This window comes from Protopterus annectens, chromosome 11.part0 (genome assembly GCF_019279795.1).
Source record: "Protopterus annectens isolate FY-2018-M chromosome 11.part0, PAN1.0, whole genome shotgun sequence".
In the NCBI taxonomy this organism is placed as follows: Eukaryota; Metazoa; Chordata; order Ceratodontiformes; family Protopteridae; genus Protopterus; species Protopterus annectens.
This window is the reverse complement of record NC_056745.1, coordinates 775,807,324-775,834,524: the sequence shown is the minus strand read 5'-3', so window position 1 is coordinate 775,834,524 and position 27,201 is coordinate 775,807,324. Positions and strand designations below refer to the sequence as shown.

Genomic DNA, 27,201 nt, shown 5'->3' with positions numbered 1-27,201 from the left:
TTGATGACATACTGGGGGTGGAAACTGGTGGCATGTAATAAGGTATTGAATTGGGGAAATTTTCTAAATATCTCACTCTCAAGAGTGCTGGTATCCATTCTTTTTACCAAAACATCCAAAAAGGTAATTTCAGATCTAGAAAAAGTCAACTTAAACTCAATCCCTCATATATTACCATTTAGATACTCAAGGAATTCCAAAAGGAATTCCTCATTAGCTCTCCACACCATCCAGCAGTCATCAAGATACCTTCTCCAAATATCCATCTCGTTAATAAAGATGTTGTGACTGATGTCATAAATTACCTCCTCCACATATGCCATAAATAGATCTGCATAAATGGGGGCAAAAGAAGCCCCCATATCAGTGCCCTGTGTCTGCCAGAAACACCTGTCCTTAAAAAAGAGCACATTGTGAATCAGGACCTGTTCAGTCATGCATACCAAGAGGGTATTAAAACCAGGCTTATAAATGTTGACCTTATCCAATCAATATTGCAGGGCTAAAAGCCCTGCCCAATGGGGAATACTGGTATATAGGGAGGTGACATCCAGGGTGCACAAAAACCAATGGGACTCTAGTTGGGTCTCAGAGATAATAGAAAGGAACTGTGTAGTGTCTTGGATTCTAGAACGTATATGTACCAAAAGTGGTTTTAAATATAATGTAAGAAATTCAGAAAGGGGTTCCTTAACCTGTTATTTTTTTAAATAAATTATTAGTATTATATTAATTAATTTATTTATTTACTGATTTTATTATCAATATTTGGTGACTTATTTAAACATTTTCTATGTTTATTTAAATACATATATATACACATATTACAAACAGGTACAAACAAGTACACGTATTACACCTGTATATTCCTTATGTTTATGTTTTTACACATACATATTGACAAATGCATTTATTTTGCACAAATGTACTTAACATAACATTAATTATCAACTTTCTTGGGGGATTTTTCCTTGGTTAGCATGTCATCATGTATTTATTTATTTATTTATTAACTCACTAATGTGCCTTTTGGCAATCTGAATGTATATATTTACATATTTATATATTTGTGTCTATATATTTATTTATTTATTTATTTATTTATATTTTTGTATATTTACATTATATATATACGTGTTGACTATACACATATAGGAATATATACTCCTTGTACATATGTTGGCTTATTTAACACAAATTTATTCCAAATGGTTATTCAGTGTTGCAGAAATTCATTGTTTGAAGTCTAGCCCTTTAATTAATTTATAAGCATATGCAATTAACCAGATAAATGTTCAATTAGTAATTAATGATGTGGGATATATAAAGTAAGAATTGTGAATGGTAACTGGATTCTGAGGAAGTCTCTGGTGTTGGAGATGAAAGCGCTAAATCAGTTACTTTGTCTTATTCGTTTTTGAATTTATGTGTTTTAAGTATTTTATTTCATTTTCACCTTTGTGGTAATAAATTCTATTATCAACGCGTGTGAGATCAATGTTTGTATCACCTACATAGAGTGATACGTGGGTAAAAGGACAGCCTTCATTGTATCTGGAACTACTACGCTTTCTACAGTGGACTTTGATTTTGTTACAGCCTGTTGGTTGTGTGGTTAATAGATGCAGAACTAACCTCACTAAGCATGAAGGGTGATGCCATAAATGAAAGGCTGTTACACGAAATTACAGAACTCTGGATTGCGGAAGGCTGACTATTTGTAATTCAATATCTAGGTGGCACCCTATAAACTCTAAACTCTATTTTGGAATTAGCTGATATTTTGATAGGTTTACAGTTATTCTTAAGTCCAGAAGCAACTGGAGAACCTGGTCCAATTGAGTTAGTATCAGATGCTAGGTGGAGGCAGTGAGGAGCCAGTCATCGAGGTATGGCAAGACTTGGATCCTCAATAGGTGCAGGTGCACTGCTACCACAGCAATGATCTTGGTGAGCACCCTTGGAGTTGTGGTGAGACCAAATGGCAATGCCCAGAATTGGTAGTGACTGACTCTCGGATGGAAGTGGAGAAATCTCCTGGATTGTTTTGCTATTTTGCTGTGATAGTGGGCGTCCAGGAGATGTATGGAGCACATCCAATTGTCCTTCCTCAAAAGAGATAAAATGGACTGTACTGTGACCATCCGGAACTTTGTCTGTTTCGCAAACTGGTTTAGGTGACTGACATCCAAACTGGATCTGAGGTCCCTGGTTTTCTTTGGTACTAAAAAGAACCTGAAATAGACTTCAGATTCTAACTGGTCTTGGTGTTGGGGGACTGTAGGAGTGACTCTTTTTTGAGCAACTTTGAAATTTCTATGGCTGCCGAGTCCCACTGATTGGGTGGAACATCAGGGACTTCCTTCTTTTTCCTGAAGTGGTAGGGAAAAGGAAATCAAATAGTCTCTGGATATTATCTTTAATATCCAGGAATCTGAAGGTATTCTGTGCCACATTTGAGGGTACAGACATAGATGCCGCCAACTACCTCCACAGTGCAGCAGTCGGGCAACTGTTCAGGAGCACTGAAAGGCTTTCTCAGAAAATGAATTGTGAAAGCCTTGGTTATGTGGTCCACCTCTGCCTCTCAGGTATCATCTGTTAAAATTGCATCCCCTCTCTGCCATAGGGAGGTCTGTCATCCTGGAAGTTACACTGTGACTTTCGGGAACCACATCTTCTTTCCCAATCTCTTGTTCATACAGAAAGTCTTTTGTGGGGTTGCAAACCACAACCCCACTGCAGAGAGAGTCTTACCATCTTGTTGGCTCCTGGTGAGTCTTTAACGTTTGGATCAAACAAAGTGGAACGGTCATAAGGGGACTTTACAAAGGATGACTTAAAGTCTTCCTCAAAGTCACAAAGGTGCATCCAGGCATAGCGGTGCATGGTGATGTCTGTGCCTTCAGGAATGGCTGTACCATCAGCTGCATTACAAAGCAAACACATGGCCACATTTGAGGAGGACTGCAGGGTGGAAAGCTGGGAGTCTACTGTTTTCTGAACATCCCCAAGCAATATCCCTGAGAGAGATTTGCTGGTCTCTTTGGTCAAGTCTCTCCGGAATCTTGTTAAATTAGCCAAGTAGTTCAGTGATCTAAGAGTAAAAGTTGCTGATGCATAGATCCACTCTCCAAATTTGTACATTGCCCTAGATTCATTATTAAGAGGATGAACAGTGGAACACTCTTCCAATAGTTCTTTTTTGGTAGCTGCTGCTCCCACCATAGCATCTACTGCTGGATCTTTACTTCACAGCTTCCTATCCTTAGGCACATCTAAAATGAGACTGGCTTTTTTAAGAATGGACTCCACCACATCAAGATCCTTCCATGCCTGTTGAGCCATAAGGTTGATAAGTGGATCAGCAAGAGGTACCACCCAGGATGGTGTTTGTCCAGAAACAAAAGCCTCCAACAATACTGACTCATCCGGAGAAGAGTCTTAGGATGACCAACTCCTTCCCTGTTTCATTAATTCCAGACTATCACTGAATGTGACATCTTCAGAAAGGGAGCGAGTGGAATTAAACTATGCCAAACTATACTATACTAGCTTAATTCTAAGATCTACACTTATCCAAAGAATAACAGAGTGAGATAAATCTCTCACAGTAGGACAGGAGTAGCAGAAAAGTGAAGGGTACAACCAAATGCTTGGAGAGCTCTTTCACACATCCATATAATTCAAGTGGCAAATGAGATTGGACTATCTAAGGCAGAACCTAGGGAATTATTGGGTACTGGAGGAGTCAGAGCTCTACATCCGATGAAGCTTCAAAGTCAGTGCCGAGGTCGGATCCAACAACCCACGTATCTGAAATGGATGAAAACAGACAACACTGTATTTGAAATTGTGACCCAGACAAAGATAATCTGAGTAATTTCCCAAAAACTTTGCCTGTGGGAATGTGATGATATGCATCTTTTATGTTCAATGTCACCATAATATTTCCCTGGGGAATGAGAGGCAAAAGACTCTGAAGGATCATCATCTTGAATTTTTGAACTTCCACATACAGATTTAGGAATGAAAGATCTAGAACTGGTCTCCAAGAAGGCTCTTTCATTGGTACCAAAAGCACACTGGGGTATAATCATTTGCTACTTTAACTTGATGGTACTGGTTCTATGACTCATAGGGTGAGCAAATGATGAAGAATTTGAGGGAAAAAAATCTGTTTGGTTCAGAAAGTGGGGAGGAGCTACCCTGGAAGGAGGTTTCTGTATCCAGAGACAAATGTATCCCTCCTGAACCACCTTTAACACCCATGAGTTTACCACAATCTGTTGCCAAAGGGGAATGTACAGGGCCAGTAGTTGGGACAGGTTTTGAGAGACTGGAGCAGGAGAGGAGCCTTAGCTTTACAGGTAGACTACCATGGCGTATACTGACTAGGAAGAGGAAGAATGACGGCCCAAGAGCTCCTGGAGAATGGTCTTAGCAAAGCTTGCTCTAGGCCTGGAAAATGAATCTAATTTGTTGGACTTTTGTGAAAGTGTTTTACAATGGGCCAGGCTTTTGCCACTAGACTACTTTTAGAGTCCACCACTTTCCAAAAAAAAGCCACAGGAAAAGCCAAGTTTCTAGTAGAATATGTCTTGATTCAAACTGGAAATGGCTTGTTATGGTGGGAATAACAAAATGAAATAGCATGGGACAATTATTTTGAAATTGTCTACTTTGACATTAGTTGTTATTTTTTCTTACCTTCACAACAAATAAATAACTGATTAGAATTTCTTAAGGTTTTAGTTCTGTCAAGATAGAATTAAAAGTTTTCTGTGGGCATCAAGAATATAAAGAATCCTTTCTCTTTCATTTTTAGGTTCTAGAAAGAAGACAGGGAATGGACAGCTTAGCTTAAAGTAAACTCAGATACTACTTTTGGCATAAATGAAGGATTCACTCTCAAAGAAACCTTAGCTTTGTGGAAAATGAGATAATGCTGACCCACCAAAACAGCCTGCAACTCCGATACTCTTCCTGCAGAAGTCAAGGAAATTGGCAACACCGTCTTCCATGTTAAGAACCTCAAATCAGCCTGATGAACTGGTTCAAAAGGAAAAAGTGTTAGTTTTTCAAAACAAAATTAAGATTTCTGGGAGGAGCCACCTGTTTTCTAGGTGAACAGGTATGTAGATTCCCTTTCAAAAACAGCTTGACATGACAGTACATTAAAAGAGGGGGAATCAATGGGTAAACATGCTGAAATGGCTGAAAGTTGAAACTTGATAGAGGAATAAGACAGGCCAAAGGATAATAACGCACACAAAAATTGAAGAACCAGACAAAATGTTAACTTTAAAATGGTCTTGGTTCTTAATGTGGCACCAATGAGAAACTTGTTTACATTTACTAATATATGATTTCCAAATAAGTTTCTTTGCCTCCTTTAATACCTGCAGTACTTCCTCAGAAAATAAGTGCTTAAACAGTATTACAATCCTATTACCCAAGAATGCATATGAAGTTGTGCCAAGTTAGAGTGTATCAAACAACCTGTCTTGTGTGAGTATGTCCAGTCTGTGAAGAAGCTTGTAGTAAATGCCCTTGGTCATTTCCAAAAGTAGGGAGAACTAGTGTTACCAGGGCAAGAAGGATGTCCTTACAATGACCTCTGCAGACTCCTGAATCTTCAGACTGAACTTGGATATCAGTGGAAAGAAGAACAGGAATATTCCCATCCAAGGAAATGAGAATTCATGTTTTCCAGGCCTAGAGCAGAATTTTAACAGATGTTTGTTGTGAAGAGAGGTAAACCAATCTATCTGAGGCATTCTCCACAGCTGGATCAAGTCTTGCAAGACCCACTGATTCAATTTCCATTTATGAGGATCTGTACTGGTCCTGCTCAGCTTATCTGCTATAAAGTTTTGCTCAGACAGAATGTAAGAATCCTGTAGAATGAGACTGTCTTGCATTGCTATATCCAAGGTTAACAATACATAATTTGTACAGAGGATAATATTTGCTCCCCCCCGTCTGTTTATGTACCACATAACTTTGTGACCAGCCATGGAGATATTTTAGATGACCATCGATCCTTGAAAACCTGCAAGATGATTGTTCTTCAGTGGCAGGAAAGCTCAGAAGGTCTCGGAGCCCATACTAATGATTTTCTCCATGCACTGCTCGAGCTTTTAACAGTTTGGGTATAAGGAAAGTGCCCTTAAGCTTTGGAAGCTGGCTAGCTGTTATACCCTAAGCAGGATATAACCCATACAGCTTGGAGAATGGCAACATTGACCTAATGAGGAACATCTCATCTGATGGCATAGCAGTGTTTGTGAAGCACCTGAAATCCGTGCCGGAAAGTCTGGTCTACAGCTTTTGTTCACTTTGCTGGAAGCCTGGTTGGCTACATGAGGTAAACTCCCACTGGCTGCCTACAAAGAATTTACTACAGATGGTGACAGTACGTGCAGGCTGACAAATTAAAGACAAATAAAGCATTGTTTCCCACAGCCAGGGACCCACAGACCTTAAGAGGACTAGCAGAGCACTACAGTCTGCCACTCTATGCCAACAGACTCTAAGTGTTAATCTCTGGTGTCCTTTTCTACCTCTTGAGGAGGCACTTCTTAGAACACTTGCAACCATCATCCCAGCAGTGGTAGCAGCTCTTTCAGTTAATGTCACTAACTTTTTGAAAAAGGCCTTTAGATTTCAGCCCCACTAATGATGCATGTTTATTAAAGATGGCACACTGCTCACAGAAAGAGAACTTGTGGCTCAAAAGAGGCACTTATAAATGGGAGTCTTCTGGTGGAATTTGCAGCAATCCATACAATTCAAAATGAAAAAAAATCTCTCGAATATTTGAATATATGTACTATCAATAACATATACAGTAAGACAGAAAGAGATTCCCTCTTGGGTATCTATTGCTCTGTAAATCTCCTGTAAGAGACTGTGGAACAGACAACCTGGTGAATAATCACTTCTTCTGGCAAAAACAGAAAAAGAAAAATAGAAAGAGAAAAGAAAATGGCATAGGATGGTCTCCCTTCTAATTATCATATGATGTAGTGAGCTAAGGTAGCAGTCCACCCCCAATCTGAAAATGTCCAAAAATATGCAAGTAAGATCAGAAGACAGATGAAGCCTGTGGTTAATTCCTATGGATAATAAATTACACTGCTAGAGTGACACTTGGGATGAACAGAGAATGTAACACTAATGCAACATTTTACTTAATTAAGGTAAAATATCTGAGCAAAGTTTTGAAAGCCAAACAATTTAGCACTCTACAAAATTAAACATGGGCCTTCTTCCTTAAGTTTGTATGAAGGAAACATTAAAAAACTGCCATCCAAATAAGGTAAATTCTACATAAGCACTATATTTTTTATCTGTTTTTTAGGGCATGCAACTGTCTTAATTCTTAAATGAGTAAACAGTTCTGAGATAACGAACGATAGTACAAGCCAGCCGGGGGAACATGCCTGTAGTACTTCCAACTGGTCGCGGCCGTGCTACAGCTGGTATATCTTCTGGATAGATTCCTCTGTTAGGATATGGAGTCTCTGGCTGTGACTGTTCTTGCCGTATCAATTCCGTGGGAGGCAGGAAGCCTGGACCATATCCTTGCCTGTGAAAGAACAAACCAATATGAAAACATAGCTACAGTAACTAACACATTTAAAACTTTCAGCACAATGAACTGGTTTGCATATAACAAAGTAAAAATGTCTCAACAGAAGCAAATAATTATTAAGAGAATACAACCTTTTCTACCATATACAGACATAAGGCATGATATTTTTATACTTACAGTAATGACTTAGCTGGAAGAACAAATACATCTTCATCAACCTACAAGATCCCTAGGACTGAAACTGCAGGCTTCCTGTCATCTTAGCATTTAAAACTTTCCCAGGCTATTAGCCCCTCCTCTTTACTCATAATGTTCTGTCATTTAGCTTTCTCTTTAGATCTCAGTTGTGCGATTTCAAAGGGGAACACAGTTACAAACAAAATCAGCAAAAATAGTCCAGACCATGTCTGCCATGAGGCAGGGAGCAGGGGAGTGGGTTTGTTGGTGAGGATGATTGTAGTCTTCAGGATCTACCATTATGGTAAGTACATAATTGTTTCACCTAGTAGGAGAAAGTCCATCCTCATCAACTGACAAAACAGTGTCTCAAATGTATCCTCCTGGGTCGATGTTATGGAAACACATCTCTGACTACCATGGCTCCAAAGAAGAACTAGACCTAGAGATCACATTCAGCTACTATTATCATTTGGAAGCACTGAACGTAGCAAGTAGCAGCATTGCATTTACAATCTAAAGATGTATTTCTCTAAAATGCCCAACAGGGAGCCAGTGGTCTTGTTGAGTGTGTTGTATGTACAAAGGGCAGTCTCTTATTACATTTTTCATAACAGAGCCAATAGTAAAGTAACTTTCATAACTTTGCAACCAAACTTTTATTAGAAAATCTGATAAAATGTTATGAATATTTGCTGACTGATTTGGTTCTGTTTACATAAAGTCTCAGCTGTGGACATCCAGCAATGACACAGATATTAACATCTACTTGAAAAAATTGGAAATAATATGGACAATTTTGGTTACTTTGATTAAGGCTTATCTCAGTGGCTACCTCAAGCATAAAGGAAAGATTAGAGTGCTTTATTAACCTCTATTTGAGAAACTTGGAAATGATATGGAAAATTTTGGTGACTTTGATTAAGGTTTACTTCAGTGGCTACCTCAGGCATAAAGGAAGGTTTAGAGTGCAATGACACTATATCATTATGGAAGACTAGCCTGAGAGGAATTACATACATAAGATATGTACTTCAGAAAATCTTCTAACAGAAGTAATTGCTACGGAAAATAGTTTTCCAAGACCAGCACTTCAAATCAGCTTTTGCAGCAGTCTCAAATGGAAGATTTATTTATTCTAATATTTGTTAACAAGCAAGCACATTAGTCTAAGGAACCTTTCAGATACAAACCATGCCAAAACCCAAAAGGCAGACAATGACAGAAAATAGTATTTTTTGACAGATAATAGTCTTTTGATTTAAAAGGAAACTGTATACCATTCAGTAAATGGGTATTAATACACAGAGAGCACAGTAAACACAGTGACAACATAAACAGGAGTTACATATCTCCAGTAATGATCTGTACAGTCCATCAATACACATTTTTGACAATAACATAAACAATTCACTCATACACTTACAATGCAAGTCAACAGTAATTGTTGAACTACAGTCCATTAAGGTCATGAACATAGGTATGGACATATTGGTAGGTGTAGCAGGGGGAGTGGGTAGGTTAGGATGCTCAAGGATTGAAAGTGACTGTATGTGGTTAGTATATATATATACTAATAAAAAGAGAAAACATTTTTGGTGTAAGAATACATGTATATTTTATATACAAAAATCTGGAATCAAATGGATTTAGCTCCGGAATAGTCAATATTACTTATAGGTTCATAGGTTCATACTAGGCTATCTGCCCAAGGGCATTTATAAGCCTAGCCCATAGTTATTTGGCTTTCGCCACCCCCCTTTTTTTTGAATAAAATATATATATATTATTTGCTGTGCTGTGCCAAGCAGTGACACTGAAGTTTTGTTCCACAGCATAGGAGTCTCTGGGTGATGAATCTATCCCTCCAGCATGTTCTATTAATAACCGTGTCAAGGTTTAAGTCTCCCTTGTGGTTCTGAGGGATCTAGATTTTTGAGGTGAAGCATATTCATCAAATCAGGGTTTGACATGGCCTTATATGTCAGGCACAGGTCACCTCTGAGCAAGCGGGTATGAGACTGAATAGAGCTGGAGTTCTTTCTGCAGGTGTCTGGTCAGATACATTCATTGTACTCAATCATAGGTCTAATGAGTGATGAGAACATGAATGTCCTGATGACTTCTTCTGTGCTCAGTGGATTGCCACCTATATGGTAGCTATGGCATTTAACTTTAGGCCATGGCTCTGGCACCAGTTATCCGGATATCTGTGTCAGATGTGTTTTCGACTCATCTGCAAACTTTGTCAGCCATAACCCTCCTGTGTTTGCTTTTGTTCCAGAGAAAGTAGATTTGAGTCTGACATGGCTCCAGCAACTCTGACCCTGTGGGTTTTATCACTTAGCCAGATATGTCACAGAATAATCTGTTAATACAACACAATAATTACAGAATACACAGAAGTTTAGTGTCAACTGGAACTGGTCTAGTTGTGGTCAGACTTGTTTAATGTGAGTAGGGAAGAACAATATCTGCTAACATTTGTTATCAAAGCAAAAGCACTGCTAACTATCCCCAGTGTTTTTAAGTTTTGAAATTTGTCTAGGGTGTTTGAGTTACATATGTCTGGAGTGCTGTTAATCTAGGAAACAATTTTCCAGCTATGCTATGGCAAGTGTACAGGGAGGGCAGATTAACAGGGTATCATCAGTGCTCCTAAGGGAATGTGAGCTATTCCAAAAGTGGAGAAGGGTTTTAACAGGAGGGCAGTAGTCACTAAAACTTTGTAGGTGAGGACACTACAAAGGAAAGTACATCTGGACTACATTGTGAGCCAGACTGATGTTTTGATAGTACACTAATGGTATGAGGTGGATAAATCTAAACATTTTATTTCCGTTTTTCAAAGTATGTGATGTTTTTGAGTGGACTGCAGTGCAAACTTCTTTAAAATTAAATACAAACCCCAAGGAGAGACAGAGTTCCTTGACATAAGGTCAGATATGGGAGGCAACTCTCTAGAAAATATTGAAAACTTATAAAGAAGCCAAAGATAAAGAGGTGGAGTCTTACTAGAAGCTGCAGCTTATGCCTGTATCAAAAATATAGAAGACATGGTCGTTCTTTGATGAATGGTGGCATAAATGGGATTAGAATCCTACTAATGTTACCTAAAATGTCATGGATCAATGAGATTACTGTCACAAATGTGAAGAAAAGCTCCCAAGTGCCAACAGAGAGATGCTCTCTTGAGTCATGCCAGAGCCAAAGTTAAAGTATTGGAGTCTTACTAGAAGCTGCAACTTATGCCTGTATCAGAAATATAGAAGACATGGTCTTTGTGATGAATGATGTCATAGATGGGGTTTAAATCCTACTAATGTCACCTAAAATTTCATGGATCAATGACATCACTGCCACCAATGTGAAGAAAAGCTCCTGGATGGCACCACAGAGATGCTCTCTTGAGTCATGCAAGAGCCAGTTAAAATAAATGAAAATATAAGCACATGACTGAATAACCAAGTCACAAAATGTAACCTGGCCCCAACAGTATAAAGAGATATGCAATGCTGTCTTAAGTATGAAGACTGCACACACCCCACTTAAAACCCCCAGCCCTTGGCCTAGCACTGCTAAGCCCCTTCTCCACCATTCTCTTAGTGAACCACAGTGTCTTCCAATTCCTCTTGCCCACAATAACTTGCGTACAAGTTATCATTTTACCATTTACACACACAGACACACACAGACACACACACACACACACACACACACACACACACACACACACACACACACACACACACACAAAATTCCCAAGGAAGACAGTGACCTGGTTCAAGGCTCCAGAGAGCACCTCTGCAATACCAGGCTACAATTCTTACCACACTTTTCGGCCACAAAAGCAAGACCGAAACACTAAAGGTGGAGGAATGTCCATATTCACCAAGGATCTTTACACCTCCAGGCTAGTTGCCCAACACAAAGCATCTGAAATTCTCCAGGTGCAACTAACACTAGGTAAGACTGCAATCCAAATTGTAGCTTGATACAGATTCCCCACCATGCCCCAAGATTCTCACTACACCTCTCTAAACATACTGGAAAATATTAAGATACAACCAAACACCCTAATACTGGGTGATTTCAACTACCCTGCCATTAACTGGGAAAACTACTCGGGTACCAACTCCTTTTCCCAACGGTTCTTGGAATTCATACATTCCAATGCCCTGGATCAACTAATCCATTGTCCCACCAGGGGCTTCAATATCCTAGTCATTCCCAACATGGGAGATAGATGCTCCACACCAGTGGTCACCCGTTCATTGGTCAGGTCTAACCATAAGCAAATCACCTTTGACATCCACATCCCACCCCCACCCCCCAGTAAGGAAACCTCCTTAAAAAACTTCTCCAAAGCCAACTTCATGCTACTGAAGTCAGAAGTGACAAACTTCACAACACCCACGCAGACAGGATCTGGAAGTTCGACTGCAGAATCCTACATTAAGTCACTGTACGAGCACAACTCGTGCATGAATCATGCCATCCCAAATAGAACCAAGATGCTCTTCTCCAAAAAAAAGAAGCCAATCTGGTGGTCCCCTGCTATAAAGAAATTATGCAACAGAAGGAAGAAACTGTTGTAGAAAAGAGGAAAATCCCAGGATGCAAAACACTCCCTCACCAGCCTCAGTAAGAAGCAGAGATCCCTCATAAAATCCTCAAAAGCTAGTTACGAAAATAAAATTGCCAAAGATTCCAAAGACAACCACAAGGCATTCTATAGTTATGTCATGAATCTCAATGGCAATGCTCAGATCTGCTCTGAGCTACAACATAGGTTCATAGGTTCATACTAGGCTATCTGCCCGAGGGCATTTATAAGCCTAGCCCATAGTTTTGTGGCTTACGCCACCCCTTTAGTTTGGAGAAACTATGCCCATTATTTTGCTGTGCCTCTGTTGAGCAGTGACACTGAGGTAACCCCTGGGGTGTATCTGCGATCTCCCATCCATTGGTCAAGATTCCTCTTGAACAAGGCCAGCGAGGTGCTCTGCCTCACATAAACCGGGATTTTGTTCCACAGCATAGGGAGTCTTTGGGTGATGAATCTATCCCTCCAGCACGTCCTATTAATAACCGTGTTGAGGTTTAAGTCTCCCGCCCTTGTGGCATTAAATATACTGATCCCAAGGATATTGCCAATATCCTGGCAGATCGATTTAGTGCCAACTTCACCTCCCCCCTCACCCCCTAAAGGGTCCATCTCAATACCAAAAGATTGTCAAATTCCGATAATCACAGCCACACAGGTAGAAACCGCACTCTCCAAAGCTAAGAATAAAGCATCCATGGGACCAGATGACATCCCAGGCTGTGTACTACATGAACTACAAAATTAACTGGCACCTCACCGAAGTGTCATGTTTAATCATAGCCTCACCTCAGGCTTCGTGCCCACTGAGTGGCGCACAGCTACAGTTATCCAGCTCCACAAGGGAGGATCCGTCTTGGATCCCGGGAACTACCGTCCCATCAATCTGACAAGCCTGATCTGTAAGGGCATGGAACGGATTATCATGGAACTTATAAACAAAGACATTGGCAACCTTCAAACACCGGACCCCACCCAGTTTGGGTTTGTGAAGGGCCAATCTTGTCTCCTGAATCTGATTGACTTCTTCGAATCAGTCTCCAGAGCTGTGGACGAGGGTAAGGTGGTCCACACAGCCTATCTGGACCTCGCCAAGGCCTTCGACACCATTCCCCACTCTGGAATCATAGATAAACTTACTAAACTGGGCATAAATCCCTACATCACTCGATGGGTTGCCAACTGGCTTACTGACAGAACCCAGACTGTAAAAGTAGCCAACTCCAAATCCAGCTCCAGACAAGTGACAAGTGGAGTACCTCAGGGTTCAGTCCTGGGACCACTCTTGTTTGGCATCTACTTCTCTGACATACAGGCCAACACTAAGGGACTCTGGCTAACAAAGTTTGCAGATGACTGCAAACTGGGAACCATTATTGAATCCCCAAATGATGTGGATATTCTACAAAAGGGCCTTACAGAAACAGATGCCTGGTGCCAGAGCCATGGGCTCAAGCTTAATGCCATGAAATGTATAGTTATCCCCTTTGGAAAAAAACATGTACCCATGAATTACCACATAGGTGGCAGGACACTAAACATCGAAAGTGTGATGAGAGACTTAGGGACACAGGTGGACAGTGGCCTGACATTTGATAACAACATCGCCACAACAGTCAAGAAATCCTTCTATCTGGCACACCTCATCACGAAGGGCTTTTCATCCAGAAAAAAGGAGGTCAATGTCCCATTGTACTTATCCCTCATTAGACCCATTATAGAGTATAATGCCCCGTTTTCTATGTACCTCACAAGACATCTGCAACAGCTGGAAAGGCCACAGAAATACCTCACTAAAATAATCACAGGCCTAAAGCAGATGCCATATGCTGACCATCAAAAAAAAACTTCAGCTATACTCTGTGGCATATTGTCTACTCAGAGGCGATCTCTGCTTAACATACAAGGCCATGTCAAATCCAGAGCTGTTGGACATGCTCCACTTAAAGAAATCCCAATCCCTCAGAGCTACACGCTCCAGGGATCTAAGCCTTGTCATCACAATGAACAAAACATGCTGGAGGGATAGGTTCCTGACCCAGAGACTCCCCATACTCTGCAATAGACTGCCCATATATGTCAAGCAGAGCGCCTCATTGGCCCTCTTCAAAAGAAACCTTGATGATTGGATGGGAGATAGGAAATTCACCCCGGGGATCATGTCAGTTGCCCTGCTAGACAGAGGTCCAGAGAAGTAAATATTGTTGGAAGAAATATCCAGGGAATTGTTATGGCTAGGCTTGCATAGGCCCTAGGGCCGATAGCCTAGTACCAACCTATGAACCTATGAATCTATGAGTTATCTATCTCCCCACAGCTTTCTTCCTGACACAGTATTACTAATGCCACTCAGGCTGGTCATGGACTTCTTAATTAAGAAGGATATGAAATCCCACACATTAATAGTTTTACTAGTAGTAGTACGTCCAAATGATCTAATTAACTAGTTAAGTGGAGATGGATGCCACAACTTGTTAACCTACAGAAGTGAAGAAATAACTCTCCTCTTAGATAATAAATAACAATACTGCATACATAATCAAAAAGACCAGCTGTAAGAACTTAAAAGTGAATAAATTAACTTTGCTTAAACAGTAAAACAAACACTGCAGTTACTGATAAAATTTGAGCAGGAATAAGAAAGTGCACATGGGATATCAAAACCGTCTCTATACAATGGTTAGGCTAAACCCGGCGGAGGTTGAGGCAGGTCATTTCAATCCAGTGAACAAGGAGACGATCTGGTAGCAGCTAAAAATCAAGCATGGAAATGTACAAAAGTAAGAGTGATACTGGCAAGAATATTTAAAGAAAACCTCTATCTAAGATGGATAAACACATTTATCTCTAGATTAAGGTAACTGAACCCTTACTATTTTAAGTTTCTAGAAAATAACAGGTGAAAATTGCAGTTAACAAATTACAGGGAAGTAGTCATCTCAATATACTCTACATAAAGACAAGACAGAAAAAAGACCAGTCTCAAATATATAAACATTCCAGTTTCTCAGACGTGTTTCCAGGAAACCATTATGCCATTTCCTTTTGGTGAAAACATTACATCAGCTTATTTAGGTGCTTGCATTCCTACAGCAAAAAGTAACTCAACTATTTCTTTCGTCTGTCTATTTCTCAGGAACAATGCATTTACATACTAATGAAACAGCATTTTAATTATATTACATGACTGTTTTTTTCCCTTTCACCACCACTGTATGGTTTAGTCATTGCAAGCACTTCAGTCCTCCTTGAGAGATCACATAAAAATTAACACTTAAAGACATTTCATGCTTTTTTAACATTCAACAAGAGAAAAGGTCAACCCCTAAGGTAGAAAACCAGTATAAACAATCTATACAATTTAAGGAAACAGTTACTTTTCCTAAGAATAAACTAACTACTCCAACCTCTAAACATGAACTCAAAAAAGATAAACAGGGAACTTAAGAGAGTCAAATCCTCCAAAGCTACCAAAAGTTGCTACTTATGTAAAGGACAGCCACAATGCCTTTTTTCAACTATGTCAAAAAATTTAGAAGCAATAGTGAGCACTGTACTGAGCTAAAACACAACAAAGTACAGTTGTGTAAAAACTTACCATAACAGAAAATGTTTCAATAGATCACTGCTACAGTTTTGTTTACTTCTGGGGCAAATCCTCCCAAGGATACCATGCATCTGGTTAGTCTACAAATGCTTGGGCACTTTCTTTTCATGTGGCACATCTGACTTCGGACCTATGCACGAGAGTATGTACTAGTATTTAAAGGGCATATGGGGACAAAAATCCTCAGAGTTTCATGCCCCAGAAAAAGTCTGAGACTAATACTCAAAGAAAATGGATTTAAAAAAAGAGAAAAAAAGGGAGAAAGGGAAAAGTAAGGTGGCTCCACCTCGGCTAAGGATAAAAAGAAGGGGATACAAACTGGGAGAAGAAGACTGAGTGCATATACTGCAAAAGTGATCTATTTGAACATCTACTGATATGCTAAGTTCTTACACATGTGTACTATGTTCATCTTTAAATCACTGCTGTAGTATTACTTATTTATGGGATGACTTTCAAAGTTTTTGTGCTAATTGGGTGAAAGTTTGCGAAACAGAGCTGGAATCCAGATACTTTTGAGGGATAGTTCTAGTAAAAATTGCTTTGGCTCTGGAAAAAGCAAATTTGTAATGTTTAGTGAAAATGTGAATGGAAAACTGTGGTTTACATTAGTTTATGCCTATTATGCCAGGCATTTTATATAGGTAGACCCATTACAAAATTTAACAGTAGAACATATGAGCATTTTAATGATTTTATATTTAAATGTTTGAGCGATGTAAAGTAGATAGTTCGATGAAGCTCCAGTGTAAACAAAAACAATTAATACTATTATTCTCTCATTAAATTTGTGGTTTTTAGTGTTAACTATTTTTTATTTTTATTAAGTGTGAATGGAGGACTGCATAGCTGCCTCCGGGATAGAGTTTGAGTCAAGACCCTTGAAAGGGGCTTCAGAAGAGGCTGTTACAGCTCTAGCAGAATGAGCTCTGACTGACCCTGGAGAGTTGTACCATGGTAGGAATAACAAAAAGAAATAGACTGGAAAAGTCATCTAGAAATGGCCCGTTGGGAAACTGGAAAGTCCACCTTTGTTATTCAAAAGAAAACAGTTGGTCAGACTTTCTGATAGTTTTTGTCTTACCCAGGTAGAATCTAAGTTGTCTGTGGACATCTAGCACATGAGCAATTCTTTCTCCTTTATTCTGATGACTAAGGAAATGCAGGAGACGGACAGATTGATTCAGAGACATTTCAGTAACATCTTTTAGCATAAAGGTAGGATTAGGCCCAAGGCTAACACTGTCCTTAAGAAAAACTTGGAAAGAGGAGTATGCATGACAGTCTATAACTTAGAAACCCTTTGGCAGATGTTAAGACCACTAACAGAACTGTTTTCAAAAACAGAATTTCAAAGATGAGGAAGAAAATGATCCAAAAGGTGGAAAGGTCATCTTTTTAAGAACATCATTCAGGTCACAGGGAGGAGGAATGGATTTCCTGGGATGCCTGATATGGAGGTCACCTGCAAGTAACTGTCTGACCTCATTACATGAATGAATAGGGGAATCAGTTGGCAGGAAGAATGAAATGGCTGCCAGATTCAACTTGCTAGATATCTATGCTAGTTCTGAGTTGAGGAGTTCCCCCAAGTATTTGTGGATAAATGGGATTCTCACTAGATATGAAGCCTGTCCTCTACTGTGGCATCACAGAGAAAATCTTTTCCAATTAGAAATATAAGATTTTCTTGTTGCAATTTTCTTGCCTCCTTTATAGCCTGTAGTACTTTTTCAGAGTATGGTGGCTGGAGGGAATTAAAAGCATATCAGCCATAGTGTTCAATGTCTTTAAGTTCAGATGAATAAGAGAGACATTTCGTTGTGTGAGCAAGTCCATGCTTCTAGGTGACTTGGGGTGATTGCCTTTGGCTAGATGAAAAGAAAGGGAGAATCAATGTTGTCTAGGCCAAAAGAAAAAATGAAGAAAAAAGCCAGCAACTGATAGACCGCTGAAAAATAGGTAGTTTAATAATAAGCTACCAAAAAAGCAAAGAGGCTCACAAACATACCGGTTTCGGCCCAAAATTAAATCTGGCCTTCTTCAGTGTATAGGCCAAAAGAAAGTCATCAGCAGTACTTTTGAATTGTCTTTCTGAGTCTTCAGAAGTACCTTTGGGATAAGGTTATAACAAAAGCTCAGCAGGAACCCACACTAAGTCCAAACACAATAATATTCCAAAAACGGACGTCCAAAAGGCTGAAGTTGAGTAAAAACAGTTTTAATAACAGTAACAGAGGTACACAAAATAAACTGGTGAGGGCTTTTGTGGCTTACCCACTTCTTCAGACCATGAAAAAATAAAAGACACTTAAAACCTTATATACAGATAACCAGCCATACAATTAAGGGATGTTAGATCACATGATGCAATTATTGATGCAATCCTCTTCTCTTCAGAGCAGGTTTTAAAGACACAGCATTATTCAGACCTGGGTATACAGTAGCCCTCAGGTCAAGAATCCATCTTAACTCAATATATTCTGTTTCATTAGCTATATCACCTCCTCTTATATTAGTACCAACTTTATGCAGAACCAAAAACTTAAAATGGTGGGTATCATCAGTTTCCATCACATGTTCGGCTAGCGCATTACTTTCTTTCCTATTGCGTATATCATTATTATACTCAAGTACTCTTTCTTTCAGCATTTGATTGGTTTTCCCAATACAGAACCCTTCAAATACAGTGCACTGTGCCCAGTACACTATGTTCTTATCTGTGCAGTCAGCATAAAAGCTAAACTCAATCTTTCTCATAGTTCTAGGGTGCATATAGGGTCTAATCTCATTCCCAGTGGCAGATCTAACCTCATTAATAGCCCTTTCAATGACTCCTATTGTGTAACCACGCTCTAACAATTCCATACATAAAGTATCCAGAACTTCTAGCTTTGTTTCATTTGTGTGCAGTCTCATTACTCTGAGCACATGGTTTTTAACCACATTCCTTGGAATGTGCCTGAGGTGCATGCTATTGTTGTATAGGATGTTGTTCTTCCTACGGGGTTTCCTATACATACTAGTACAAATGCTACCTAGCTCATACTTCTTAACTACAGTGTCCAAGAAGGTCTATATCCTCAGCAGAGTAATGTATAGTAAATAGTATTTTGTAGATAATCTACAAACCCAGCAGTAAATTGGTTGGTCCTTGCCAAACAAAAAAGACATCATCCACAAATCGTTTGTAAAATTTCACATGTGAACTAGATCTAATATCTGTAAAAACTGACTGCTTTTCCCAATAAGCCAAGACAATATTGGCATAAGATTTGGCACATGCCATGCCCTTTGCAACCCCCAGTTTTTGCCAAATATATTCCGATTCAAAGATGAAAACATTATTCTCTAGTATTAGATCCAGTTGCGCACACAATAGCTCTACCTTAGAGTTAGAAAAAACTTTGTCAGACATCAAAAAAGCCTTACACTATCTAGTCCTACATCATTTGGAATGACTGTAAAAAGTGAATTAACATCTAATGTTACAAACAAAATGTCATTCAAATCATCCAAATTTATTTACCATTGGTATAGGTCTTGTAGGAAAGTACAGTTTTGTACCTACCATAAATGTAGATGTCCGAGAGGTATGCATCTGCAGTCCTAACATATGGGTTGTCCTGCCTCAGGCAGCCCTACGGTCGGCCGGATTCCAAAGTCTGGGTCTGGCCTCGGCTGATGTCACACTTCACCCGACGTCATAGCTGCTGTTTATTGGGTATAAAGGCATCAGCCGATGCCATTTTCCTCAGTGTTTCTTGCCCCAGATGCCAGGTGCCCTCTAGGAAGGCTAAATTTGGATAAATGCAAATGGTTCCAAACAGTAGAGAGCAAACAATATAAGCATGTATATACATATATACAAACAAATACACCATAATAGATCCCCCCAGCTAGCTACAAGATGGGCAAATACCCTAGGAGTACCACAGAGGGGAAGGAGGGTGGGTAATCCTGACTGCAGATGCATACCTCTCGGACATCTACATTTATGGTAGGTACAAAACTGTACTATGTCCTTCAAGGATGCATCTGCAGTCCTAACATATGGGTAGAATACCATAGCCAAACTGGGGGTGGAGGCACTAAGATGATTATGGTGTAGTTAAGATCCCTTGCAAAACAGCAGTTGCAAAACCTGCTCGGGATCTGGAGTATAAAGGTAGATTATAATGCTTGGCAAATGTATGCACGGAGCTCCAAGTAGCAGCTTCTAAAATGTCTTTGGTAGCCACTCCTCGTAGGAAAGCTGTAGTAGTGGCTGTAGCCCTTGTGGAGTGAGGTCTGATGTTTTCTGGAGTTGTCTTTCCATGAAAAGAGTAACAAAATCTAATGCAATTTCCTATCCATTTTGAGATTGTCTGTTTTGAAATTGCTTTTCCTTCCATTCCTGTTGCATACGCTACCAGAAGCTGGTCAGTCTTTCTGTAGGTCTTGGTTCTGTCCAGATAATAGCGCAATTGCCTGTGCACATCCAATGTATGTAGAAGTCTTTCCCCCCTGTTCTGTGGGTTGGGGAAGAATGTTGGCAGGTGGATTGCTTGGTTCAAGGATACCCTGGAGACCACTTTTGGCATAAAGGTAGGATTTGTTCTCAAGGACACTCTATCCTGATGGAAGTTAAGGAAGGGCTGTACTGCCATTAATGCCTGTAATTCAGAAACCCTTCTTGCTGAAGTGATTGCAAGCAGGAAAGCAGTTTTCCAAGATAAGAACTGTAATTCTGCTGTTGCTGCTGGTTCGAAAGGGGGAAGTGTTAACTTTTCCAGCACAAAGTTAAGGTCCCATGTAGGCAAAGGTGGCTTCCTTGGAGGCTTTACATTTTAATTCCTCTCAGGAACTGCCTGAGTAAAGGATGAGAGAAGACTGGAGGATCCATGTTATATTCTGCTGAAATTGCTGATGCATGAATCTTAATGGAGGAGTAAGACAGGCCATTGTGGAAAAGTTCTGCTAAGTATTCCAGGATGTTAGCTATGTTTGCTAATGATACATTTTCTCCTTTTGCTGCACTCCAAATGAGGTATCTTTTCCATTTGGCTGAATAAGTCTTCCTTGTGGAGGGTCTGCGAGCCTCCAGGATAATGTCTTTAACCCTCTGGGATAAGTCTGGGTTATTTTGCTTTATGTAATATTCCAAGCAGCTAGCTGCAGTGTTTTCAAGTTTGGATGTAGGATCTTGTAGTTGTTCTGTGTTAGCAGTAAAGGAACCAGAGGTAGAGGCCATGCGTGTGTCCGAGACATACTCCTCAGTAGCGGATACCAATCCTGCCTCGGCCAGTCTGGAGCTATCAGGATGATCCTTGGGTGATCTTCTTTGATCTTCAGTAGCACTTTGTGCATCAAAGGAAGAGGTGGGAATGCATATGCTGTCAGGTTTTCCCAACTGAAGGATAGGGAGTCCACTTTCCAAGCAAGTGGGTGGTATGCCCTTGTGCAGAATTTCCTCAATTGGTGGTTGTGTGGGGATGCGAACAGGTCTATTTCTGGTAGTCCCCATTTCTTTGTAATGGTTTTGAAGATGTCTGGATGCAGCATCCATTCGTGGGCATCCGTGGTAGTTCTGCTTAAGGTGTCTGCTAGTGAATTTTCTTTTCCTGGCACAAATTTGGCCTGGAGTTGAATGTTGTGGTTCAGGGCCACATTCCACAGGTCCATTGCCATCCGGCATAGAGGATATGAGTGTGTGCCTCCCTGTTTGTTGATATACCACATGACTGTGGTGTTGTCCGTCCTTATCAGCAAATGACCTTGTTGAAGAAAAGGTCTAAATTTCTGAAGTGCCTGTTTCACTGCCAGCATCTCTTTTTGATTTATATGTAGGTTCAGCTGGTCTTGTGTCCATAGGCCTTGTATACACTTGTCCACCATGTGTGCCCCCCAGCCTAGGTCTGAGGCATCCGTGGTGATAGTCTGGCTTGGGTGAGGTTTGTGGAAGGGCAGACCTCTGTTTAACTGACAGGCCTGAGCCCACCACCGGAATTCTTGTTTCAGGCATGGAATTATTGGAATCTGGGCTTCTAGACTGTGCTTGTGTTGAGACCATACATTCCTTAGGTACCATTGCAACTTCCTCATATGTAGCCTGGCATGTGGAATCAATATTATGCAGGATGCCATGTATCCCAGGGCTTGCAGGACTTTCCTTGCTGTAAGCTGGTTCTGCGTTGTTAATGCCATGAAATAGAGTGGTAGTTGCTTTGCTTTTCTGCTGTGAGAAATGCCATTTGATTTGATGTGTCCAGTTCTGCACCCATGAATGTTATCCTTTGGGATGGTACCAGCCTTGACTTTTTCATGTTGACTGTGTATCCCAGGGCTTGCAGTAGTTGTATAACCTTTTCCAAATCTTTTGTTAATTTGGTCTTGTTGTCCGCTTGTATCAGGCAGTCATCCAGGTATGGATAAATTTGAATTCCCTGAAGCCTGCAATGAGCAATTACTGATGCCAGGCATTTCGTGAATACTCTGGGCACAGTAGATAAGCCAAAGGGCAATGCTGAGAATTGATAATGCTCTGATCCTGCAAGAAATCTGAGGTATCTTCTGCAAACTGGTCGTATAGGGACGTGCAGGTATGCCTCCTTGAGATCTAGAGTCACCAGCCAAGACTCCTTGCCCAGCATGGGAAGAAGTTGCTGTAGGGTCAGCATTTTGAATTTTGGAACAATGAGATATGTGTTCAGAGCGGACAGGTCGAGAATAGGTCTCCATTGGCTTTCTTTCCTTGGTACCAGGAAAAGTCTGGAGTAAAATCCTTGCCCTTGTTCCATAGGCGGTACCTTTTCTATAGCTCTCATCCTTAGTAGGTGGTTGATTTGTGCTAGAGCATTTGTTTTTTGGTTTGGTGGTAGGTTTGGCATTCCTCTCTTTTTTGGTAGAGTGTGGAAGTGAAACCTGTAGCCTTTGTCTATTGTCTGTAAAATCCATTTGTCTCCTGTAATGTAATGCCAGTTTATGGAAAATAAGGCAAGCTTTCCGCCTAAGGGTGCTTGCAGTTGTTCCCTGGTAGGCGGTATCAGAGTCAAGTCATTGTGTCTGTCCTGTGGGAGTGGTCGTAGCTGAATCTGTGGCAGTACTTCTCTGGTTGTTAGGTTGCCACTGACGTCCCCTGTAGGCACCTCTGGATTGACCTCTGCCTCTGGGGCGCCTATTTCTGCCTCTCTGTGCTCTGGAGGTGTCTGGAAAGGACCAATTCTTCGAAGGCCAATTTCTACTAAACCTCGGAGGCTGGACCTGTAAGAAATCCTTCCTTGACTGTTTGGACAGATTTTGCTTTTTCTTCCACCTTCTTTAACACTTGCTGTGCAGGAGAACCAAACAAACTTTGTTTCTCCATGGGAGCATCTAGAAGCTTTGACTTTACATGGTCCGGTAAGGATTGCTCTTTTAACCAGGCATGCCTTCTAATCACTGTTCCAGTCATAGCTGATCTAAAGGAAGCCTCCAGTGCATCATAGCCGCATTTTAAGGAATGATTACTGACCTGCTGAGTGTTATGTACCAAATCCTGAAGGGACTTACGGTCTATAGGTTCAGGAGATGACAGTTTTTTATTTAGCTGGTCTAACAAAAATTCCTGATACTGAATCATGTGGAATTGACAGTTTAAGGCCCTAGCCGAAAGAGTAGCAGAAGTATAAACTTTTTTACCCCATCTCTCTAATGCTCTAGATTCTCTTTCAGAGGGGAGGGGGTTTTTGGCAGAGGCAGCTGCTACAGCTTTGGGGCCCTGTGAAATGGTTTCAGGATCTGCAATAGGAGCCTTGTACAGGTGAAAGTGTGTGTCCGGGACCCTGTAATATCTGTCGGGCTTGGCAGGGGCCGGGGGAAGAGAGTCAGGGGCAGTACAGGCATCATTGTAAGCATCATCAACAACTGTAAGTACTGGCGGAATGGCTAAAGGCCTATGCTGTGGTAAATGTAAAAAGGTCCTTAGCCTTTTCCTTGAATCTGAAAAATCCTGGCCCTGCCATTGAAAATGCTCTCTCATAGCATGTAAGGTTTCCCCAAAAGAAAATTCCTCAGGAGGAGAGGCAGAAGGAATGGAGTCTTCTGCATCAGAATCCTCATAAGGAGAATATGGGCCTTCTGGAGGGCCTGAGTTTTCTGAATCATCCGAGGAATAGTCTGTAGAAACAGGATCCGGGGGCTCTGCTCTAGGCCTCTTCTCTGGAGGGGGTTGAGAGGCCCTGTCTGGGTGAGCATTTGGGAACTGGAGGTAGGCCTGTGTGAGGGGGTTTTAGCAGGCAAGGCCTTAGAAGATTTAGCTGCTTTAGCCCTAGAAAAAGCCTTGATAGACATAGATGCAGGGGGCCTAGCAGCTCCACGTGCAAGAGTAGATATGTCTAAAGGAATAGTATCTGATAAATCCTGGGAGCCTGCTACAGCAGGGGTAAGTTCAGTAGCGGATTCAGCCATGCTGTGTGAGGCCTCGGCAATCGGAGGCAAGCTTTCGGCCAAAGGAAGAACTGAGGACTCGGTTTCGGCCGAAACTGAGACACTTGCGGTTGGCTTAACCGTGGTTTCAGCCGAAACCGCGGACTGCGAGTGTCGGTCCTTTTCCTTACGCTTTTTAGCTAATTGTGAAGTCGGAGTCTCCGACGGCATTTTGTAAGCAAAAGCGGGACCAAAAAACTCCTCTGCAAACTCCGACCGACGTCTAAGTGTCCGTCGGTTGAAGGAAGCACAGGCTAGACAAGCTGATACGTCGTGGTCTGGGCCTAAGCAAGGAAGGCAGTAAGAGTGGAAATCCTTATGAGGTATTTGTTTCCCACAAGTTAAACAATTATTTACTTTTTCTGACATCGGTTGAGGCAAGAAAGAGTCCCCAATGGGGTACTTAGCTTTTTAGAAGTCTTCGGTAGTAGAAATCTCTGGATCTGACCGACCGGCACTTGCGAACAGCTTCTGCATCGGGCACCGCGCGGCAAGAAACACTGAGGAAAATGGCGTCGGCTGATGCATTTATACCCAATAAACAGCAGCTATGACGTCGGGTAAAGTGCGACATCAGCCGAGGCCAGACCCAGACTTTGGAATCCGGCCGACCGAAGGGCTGCCTGAGGCAGGACAACCCATATGTTAGGACTGCAGATGCATCCTTGAAGGACATCTGTTTGGTATCCTTCAACACAGTTGTAATGGTGTCAAGAACCAATCTAAGTTGCTTTTCTACATATATAGAGATGGGCTCAGTCAGCCACCCTCTCCCTGAAACTATAGGTTGGAGAGAGGCGGTGACAGCATCTTTATGCATTTTTGGTAATCCATAAATAATGGGTATTCTGGGATAGTCAACTGTGAAGTAGGTATATCAACCGTAATCAATCTGATTTATCATCAGCAAATCATATAAACAAAAATTAACTCTGTTAATGATTCCAGTAACTTTAAATCTTTTCAACTTCATACAAACCTCTTCATCATTTAACATGCTACACATCTTTTCAATATAACTACTTTTGTCTAGAACCACTATCCCTCCACCCTTGTCAGCTGGTGTAATCATTAAATGCTGTGCCTTAGTTAAATCATGCAAAGCTTCAGTTTCTTTAGAGGTCAAATTATAAAAATTCACACCATTACACTTATTTGATAAACAATTCCGTAAGCCATTCTCACATACATTCAAAAAAACCTCTAGGGCTGGTTTAAATTCAGGAGTAAAAGACTTGGTTTCTTAAACAAGTCATGTGACTGAACTTTGTCTGGAAATATCACATTTAACATTATATTTCTAGCAAACAACGGATTGTCAGAGAGATGAAGAAAGTAGACAGGAGTATAAGGAGATGAGGTGCATGGCAAAGAGAGAGGTGGCGAAGGCTAAGGATAAGGCATATGAAGAGTTGTATGAAAGGCTGGACACTAAGGAGGGAGAAAAGGACCTGTACCGATTGGCTAGACAGAGGGGCCGAGCTAAGAAAGATGTGCAGCAGGTAAAGGTGATAAAAGATAATGAGGGAAACATACTCACAAGCGAGGAGAGTATGTTGAGGAGATGGAAACAGTACTTTGAGGAGTTGATGAATGAAGAGAATGAGAGGGAGAGAAGGTTGGATGATGTGGGGATAGTGAATCATGAAGTACAATGGATTAGCAAGGAGGAAGTAAGGATAGGTATGAAGAGGATGAAGAATGGAAAGGCTGTTGGCCCAGATGACATACCTGTGGAAGCATGGAGGTGTTTAGGTGAAATGGCAGTGGAGGTTTTAACCAGATTGTTTAATGAAATCTTAGAGAGTGAGAGGATGCCTGAGGAATGGAGAAAAAGTGTTTTGGCACTGATTTTTAAGAATAATGGTGATGTGCAGAGCTGTTGTAACTACAGATGGATTAAACTGATCAGTCACAGCATGAAGTTATGGGAAAGAGTAGTGGAAGCTAAGGAAAGAGCACTACAGATGCGATGTTTGCTCTGAGAGTGTTGATGGAGAAGTACAGAGGTCAGATGGAGTTGCATTGTGTTTTTGTAGACTTAGAGAAAGCATATGACAGGGTGCCTAGAGAGGAGTTGTGGTATTGTATGAGGAAGTCAGGAGTGTCAGAGAAATATGTAAGAGTGGTACAGGATATGTACGAGGGTAGTGTGACAGCGGTGAGGTCTGCGGTGGGAGGGATGGATGTGTTTAAGGTGGAAGTGGGGTTACATCAAGGATCAGCTCTGAGCCCTTTCTTATTTGCAATGGTGATGGTCACGTTGACAGATGAAATCAGACAGGAGTCCCCGTGGACTATGATGTTTGCAGATGACACTGTGATCTGTAGTGAGAGTAGGGAACAGGTGGAGGAGACCCTGGAGAGATGGAGATATGCTCTAGAGAGAAGAGGAATGAAGGTCAGCAGGCCTAAGACAGAATATATGTGTGTGAATGAGAGGGAGGATAGAGGAATGGTGAGGATGCAAGGAGTAGAGGTGGTGAAGGTGGATGAGTTTAAATACTTGGGATCAATAGTCCAGAGTAACGGTGAGTGTGGAAGAGAGATGAAGAAGAGAGTACAGGCAGGATGGAGTGGGTGGAAAAGAGTGTCAGGAGTGATTTGTGACAGACGAGTACCAGTAAGAGTGAAATGGAAGGTCTACAAGAGGGTAGTGAGACCAGCTATGTTATATGGGTTGGAGATAGTGGCACTGACAAAAAAGGCAGGAGTTTGAGCTGGATGTGGCAGAGTTAAAGATGTTTAGATTTGCACTGGGTGTGA

The 27,201-nt window shown here is 41.0% G+C and overlaps 1 protein-coding gene across 5 annotated transcripts in view; it reads right to left on the bottom strand.

The window, feature by feature from the left end:
• The window catches only part of KIAA1549 (KIAA1549 ortholog), a 2,575,340-nt gene that overhangs the window by 116,375 nt on the left and 2,431,764 nt on the right, over positions 1-27,201 (bottom strand). For all 5 annotated transcript variants that reach the window (XM_044088205.1, XM_044088206.1, XM_044088207.1 and 2 more), the window contains one exon: positions 7,449-7,594. In XM_044088205.1, coding sequence (XP_043944140.1) covers positions 7,449-7,594 — 146 coding nt within the window. The remainder of the gene's footprint in view (positions 1-7,448; positions 7,595-27,201) is intronic.